This window comes from Hordeum vulgare, chromosome 5H (assembly GCF_904849725.1).
Source record: "Hordeum vulgare subsp. vulgare chromosome 5H, MorexV3_pseudomolecules_assembly, whole genome shotgun sequence".
Classification (NCBI taxonomy): domain Eukaryota; kingdom Viridiplantae; phylum Streptophyta; class Magnoliopsida; order Poales; family Poaceae; genus Hordeum; species Hordeum vulgare.
Genome location: NC_058522.1, coordinates 488650906 through 488657628, shown reverse-complemented (window position 1 = coordinate 488657628; position 6723 = coordinate 488650906). Strand labels below are relative to the sequence as shown.

The following is a 6723-nucleotide window of genomic DNA, read 5'->3' as shown; positions in this document are numbered from 1 at the left end:
GCTGTGCGCGTTAGGAGAAGACGCAGCGATTCGTTTGGGCTTGCCCATGTACCGCCGTTTTTTCTGAAATTTATTTTTTATTTTTATTTTCCTTTTTCATTTTAGTGTTTTCCACTTTATATAAGTTGGGACTTAAAAAAATGTTCTTAAAAATGCGAAATTTGGAGTAAAATGTTTAATAAATCATAAAATGTTTGTAGATTCAAAAATTATTCACGATTTCATAAAAAAAGTTTGCTTATTGAAAAATATTTTAATTTTTGAAAAAAGTTCGGGAAACAAAAAAGTTCATGATTTTTTAAATGGTCATGTATTAAGTTTTTTAATTAAATTGAACAATTTTTCAGCAAGTCAAAATATGGTTTTTAATAGAAAAATATCCTACAAATTCAAAAACTGTTCATGACTTACAAAATATTCTATTTATTTATAAAATCTTCGCTGATTCGAAAAATGATCATGCATTTTTAAAAACATTTGGTAAATCAAAAATAATATTCTTTAAATATAAAAAATGTTCATGAAGTTCAAAATTTGTTCCGCCAATTTTCAAAATAATGCTCGTCCATTTTAGAAATGTTTTGCAATTCAGAAAGATGTTAAACAAAGTTCACAATTGTAAAAAAATTGTGCAAATAGTATGAAATGTTTGTGAATTCAAAAAATCTTATTAATTTTCGAAAATGTTGAAAAAATTGTAAAAGTTCTGAGGAATTTTAAAAGTTGTTCATGATTTCAAATTCATTGACGAGTTTGAAAAATGTTCAAGATTTTATGAAATAAAGAGTGATAGTATATCTCGGTGATGCAGCAAAATATGATCATGACCATTGGAAAATATGTTTTTTTTGTCTTATTGCAACACATGGCCCTTTTTTTGCTGTTAAAAAATAAAGATAGAACAGAAAACTGGCAAGGAACAGAGAGCAAAAAACTCGACCCCAAATCGCCGAAACGAGAATAAAATGTTCTTAAACAAGCTATATATAAATGGGCTGGCCCACAACTCTCCGAACGGGCTAGTCAAACCCAGGTCCAGGTTCGTGTTCGACACGCAGGCCTCCGCGAATACAGTACAATATTAGCTTCGTGCCCGTCCTCCCTGCGCCCCTCTCAAACCACACTCCCCACCTTCTTGCGCCACAAGCCGGAGCCGACGATCCGCCGTCCACGCGACCTCCTCTGCCCGCCGGGATCGGTAAGCACTCCCGTTCGCCCCCATATCCATACCTTCCGTCTCCTCGCGCTCCGGCCGGCCGTTTGCATCGCTGACCCTGCCGCCGCCGTACGCGCCCCTACTTGATTCAGACGAGATCCAAAATCCGATCGAACCCTCACCCCTCGCAGCGGCGTCGCCGGATCTCCGGAGTCGCCCGGCCTTTCTTCCGCGTAGCAGGCCTTCTTCGTCGTCCTCCATTCCGCTGGACTGGCGTGGGGTTGAAGATCCCTCCGGACCCTAGTCGATTTCTCTTGTTGGGGGCCAACTAACCTAAATACTACTCCACGAATATTTTTTACTGGGACTTATGCTATCACAGTTTGTCGCGAAATTGCTTGCTGTACTATGGAAACTTTTGGCGTTCGACTGAACCGTCGTCCCCTAGATGTTAAGAGATCTGCTCCTGGAGTCAGAGAAAACCTAGTGTTGCCTGGAAATCACATCTTGGTACCAAGTGTAATAAACGAAGCAAATTCCAGGTTTTCCCATAGGCAGGTAGCTTCATTTGCAAATCTGTAACATGCACCTTCTGATACCATGTACTAAGTATAAAATGTTTTACAATACAATGTTCACCAGACGTCTTACAACCCCGCGAAAATGCCTTGCAGTACATCTGTCTGAATAGTATGTGCAATCTGTTACATGATGCTAGCTTGTACTGCTTATTCTTAAATATCATTCTTGTTATTTATTTTTCTAGGAGACGACTGGATAGACGGTCTAGGGCTTGAAGCAACTTAACAATGAGTAGCATAGGAACTGGGTATGATCTGTCCGTCACCACTTTCTCCCCGGACGGACGTGTCTTCCAGGTCGAGTATGCTGGCAAGGCCGTCGACAACAGCGGGTTTGACATACTTCTCTCCATTATTTTCTTGGCCTTTTCTAGCTGTACAACTTCATCTTGAAATTTCGATGTTTCTCTGTAGGACGATCGTTGGGATCAAATGCAAAGATGGAATTGTCCTTGTAAGTGATTGCTGGATTTACTTTTGCCCAGATTTGGTGTTCTTTGTGTGATAACCTTTTAAAATGTTGGTCTGTAGGGTGTGGAGAAGCTGATAACCTCAAAGATGATACTTGCCGGGTCGAACCGGAGACTTCATTCCGTGCACCGGAACTCTGGCTTGGTAATTTGTCTTCCCTTTTTATACATATAGGGTGGTCTGTCTCTGAAAGTCCTAAGGTTGACATGTGAGTGGCTCCTGTATTCTGCAGTGTTCTCTTTCATGAAATTTTTTATTACCATTCTTGCTCTTGTGACGACTTCCATTTGGTAAATATAAGGTAATCCGTGTTCTCATTTTCAGGCTGTGGCTGGGTTAGCAGCAGACGGTAGGCAGATAGTCTCAAGAGCAAAGTCAGAAGCAGCCAATTATGAAAAGTGAGAATTATTAGACTTTTGATTTCCATCCAAATTCTTTTTGTAGAATTATAACTTTTAAGTTGCATCCACCAGGGTATACGGAGAACCCATGCCTGTAAAGGAATTAGCTGATCGTGTTGCTAGCTATGTTCATCTGTGTACACTCTACTGGTGGCTCAGGTAAGGCAGATAACATGTTCTTCTTGTTCAAGAAGGTTGTTGCCCTAAACATTTTACATGATAGTTTGATACAATTTAAACTCCTGTCTCAGGCCTTTTGGCTGTGGAGTTATTCTTGGAGGTTATGATAGGGATGGGCCACAGCTCTACATGATCGAACCTTCAGGCCTCTCCTATGTGAGTTCTCAATCTAACACCTGGTAGTTCTTCCATTTTGCTGTTATTTGTTAGGACTGAACAAGGGACTACTTGGCTAGTTAACACATTATATTTTGTGGCAGTGACTGGGCAAGTTTAGTTTCAGTGACCAGACAACATTGTTTACATGGAGTCATGGATTAAGATGTGCAGTGTTGTTTTTAACAGCAGTAGATCCAATCGGAATTTATTACTCACTGATTGAATTTTGACAGAAATATTTTGGTGCTGCTCTGGGTAAAGGTAGACAAGCTGCAAAAACGTAAGCCAATCAAATTTTCATTAGTTTTCTCATTGAATGATTTCTTCAGTGTCCAATTTCTGTTTTGTTGCGAACCACTAGAACTTCTAAAGCGCGGCACATTCATTAAGCATTAATTTAATATTCCTGAAAAAACATTTTAATTGTTCAAAATAGACCCATTTAGAACATGCGGAGTATGGATGCTATTCATGTTCCAAATGCTGTTCATTCAGTGATCATCAACATTTAGAGTTTGTGCTGGTAGTTGCTTAGTCATTTCATACTCAATGGATGAAAAACGGTTATTTCATATGTTAGATTTGCCACTACCAGAGGTGGTGTTTCATTGTTTCCTGCCACAGTTTGCTACATATACTCCCCCCGTTCCTAAATATAAGTCTTTTTAGAAGTTTCACTAGGGGACTACATACAGAGCAAAATGAGTGAATCTACACTCTAAAGTATGTCTATTTACATCCGTATGTAGTCCTCTAGTGGAACCTCTAAAAAGACTTATATTTAGGAACGATGGGAGTATGAGTTAGGCCAGTTTGACTCTGATAAGCTAGTATTTTTCCTTTACCAAATTTTGGCACACCACATTTTCTTAAAACAGCACTCCACACGCCATGATGCCAAATACAATCTTTGAAAAATCTTGCCACACTTGTGATGAGCAGTCTGCTCACCCAAAAAGCAGTTGTGTGTTGCCACACAGCTGGGCAAAGTTTAGTAAAATATGAATAGAACTAACTACCCCCCCACCCGCGCGCCCGTTTAATATTTTGATAACTAATCGTTTCTTTACAGCTATAACAGAAATATTTTACGAGAACTGGTAAGTGTAACTCTTTGAATTGACTAGCTTGCGCAATGCAGAACCACAATGGCCAAAACTGGCCATTAATGCCAATGGACTAGATTATGGACGAGTATCATTTACATAGTCTAAACACATTGACCATTATCTCTTTGTCCTTTTATTGGTCTTCTCTGAGGTTTGGTTTTCAGGTTAAGAGTTTTTAATTAGGAAAACTTGACCTGTATCTACTTTTCCCCCTGTAACTTTTGTAGTCATTAGTCTATGTAGTTTCTGATACTTTATCACACGAGAGCTTTTTTTGTATAGAACTTGTGCCATTCAAAATGTTGAAGAATGCCCCCTTTTAATTGTTAGCAGCTGCTGTCAAATGCATCTGCCCAGAATATCTCTGATGATGTTTACTATGTATTTCTATTGGTTATAAACGATGGTTCTGCATTCTGATGCATCTATCTTAATGTTGTCCTACAGGGAGATTGAGAAATTGAAGCTTTCTGAGCTAACCTGCAGGGAAGGCATCGTTGAGGTTGCCAAGATGTATGTCCTAAATCTTTTGCCATATTTATCACCTGGAATATTCTGTACATAATGTTTAGAAAGCTTGTTTAGCCATGCTGTTATTTGCTGAAGCCTGAAGATGGCCAGTAGTTGGGAGTACTATTTAACAGTTAATGATATTCTATCGAAAGAAACAACATGGTAGTCTCGTCATAAGGAGGCATTCCTGTTCATAGCTGTTTTAATGTTGCTGTCCTTCTTGTCATGATTTATTTTTACAAGCAGTAGGTTGTGGTTGCAATACTGTATGTTGGTTGGTGTACTCAAAATAATAACCTTCCTCTACATGCAGAATTTATGGTGTGCACGACGAAGCGAAAGACAAATCTTTTGAGCTGGAACTGAGCTGGGTATGTGAGGAATCTAACCGTCAGCACGAGAAGGTAATAAACGACCACTCATGGATGGAATTAAACAGCCACCCGCGTCAAGAGTCTGCTTTGTTGAATTCCTTGCTAACTTGCCAAGTTATACTGTACACACAGGTTCCGAGTGATCTTCTGGAGCAGGCCAAGGCAGCAGCGCAGGCAGCGTTGGAAGAGATGGATGCTGACTAAGAAGAGACACTCGCCCCGTTTACTTTCACGCGTGGTGTAATAGAGATACAGGACCGGTTGACGAATATCATTTGAGTTCCAAAAACTAGCTCAGGTTGTTGTTGCTTTCGATCCATCCCGGTCGAGGTTCTAGCGAATCGATCCGTATTAAGCTTGCTGTGTTGGTTGCACTTAATCTTCTATTAAATCCTGAGTGACCTGAAAAATCTGTCTTTGATTTATCTGTCTCTTCGTTGCCATTACTCCAACCTTAGGGCTCGTGGAATGCGAGAAAATAGACATAGAACATGTGTTTACCCGAAATTTTCAATTCAACCTGAGATTAATGATTCAATTATTCTTGGCAGCCTATATTTCCTATATAAAAGTTAGGGGCTCCTTTGATTTAAAGGAATTGTATAGGATTTTTGGAGGATTGAAATCCTTAGGAACTTTTTCCTACTCTGGTCTTTTTGATTTATAAGATAAGATTGGATCCTATAGGAATAATTCCTATGGAATCTTTTGTACTACTTCTATCACAGTTTATAAGGCAGGCGTGTATCCAGGTTGTCAATTTGACTTATATAAAATCTATTATTTAATATAAAAAGTATATCATTAAAAAATAGAACATCTAAAGTTCTTAATGATATATTTTTTGTAATATATGATTATCATAGCACAAATGTCCGTGTTGCAACGGGAAGAACAATATTTGTTTTTTTATGCGTAAAATATAATTATTTTATAGGCAAGACTCTTCGCATATTAGTATGGATTTTGAACAAACAACTTCAAATTTGAACATTAAACTGTGCAACTAAAGCTCATTTTTGTCTTTTGTGGCCGAAACACCCACGTGATGATCTTGGGTCAAGGTATAGTAGTATCTTGATGGATCCGCCCATGCATAACCTTTTTGCCCAACACCAACGAAAAATAGTAGACACGATAGAAAAAACATATTAAAAGAGAAGATGAGAAAAATTGATGGTGCAAAAGCGAGATCAAGAAAAGAATGGAGATAAGGATCATAAAATCACAAGCTTAATCACTTGTACCCAGAAATCCATCTCCACATGACTAATCATGTGACAAACAAGCAGTAGGCCAGTAGCCACAAATCCATGAGACATGCGTAATCATTAGGAGGCACAAAATCCACCTGTGCATGCAAAAATCTCAGCTCAAAATGAACCATATATTGTATACGCATCAGAAAGAATATAATAGGAAATCTAGAGCACATCACGCAGTCAATTGTGCTACACACCGCACGCCCTTCGTGGGACCCATATTTGTTTTGGTTTGATGCTAGGATGGATAGGCTATCGACGGTTGGTTGTCTGCCGTTATTCTCTTTCCAGCGATTTTGTCCATGCATCGTCTCTCTAAGTCTCCATCTCTCTCTTTCCACGCAAAGTCCATTCCTACCTTAGATCTGTGTCGCTTGGAGGCACTCGAGGTAACTGCACAAGTGCGGCGGCCGGCGACCGGCAACCGGCGCAGCCAAGGTCGCGAGGCAAGCTCCTGCCTCTCCAAGAGCTCGATTTCGATGAGACTCACACGCGAGGGAGCGGAGGAGATATCGAT

General features: G+C 39.5%; 1 protein-coding gene across 1 annotated transcript; it reads left to right on the top strand.

Moving 5' to 3' along the window:
* Positions 1-1090: 1090 nt before the first annotated feature.
* LOC123399784 (proteasome subunit alpha type-3) lies at positions 1091-5354 on the top strand. Its single transcript, XM_045094169.1, has 11 exons — positions 1091-1198; positions 1923-2069; positions 2152-2191; positions 2269-2352; positions 2533-2606; positions 2682-2768; positions 2861-2945; positions 3182-3228; positions 4505-4570; positions 4884-4974; positions 5077-5354. The coding sequence occupies exons 2-11, from the start codon at positions 1966-1968 to the stop codon at positions 5146-5148; spliced, it is 750 nt and encodes a 249-aa protein (XP_044950104.1). The 5' UTR covers positions 1091-1198; positions 1923-1965; the 3' UTR covers positions 5149-5354.
* The last annotated feature ends 1369 nt before the right edge of the window (positions 5355-6723 follow it).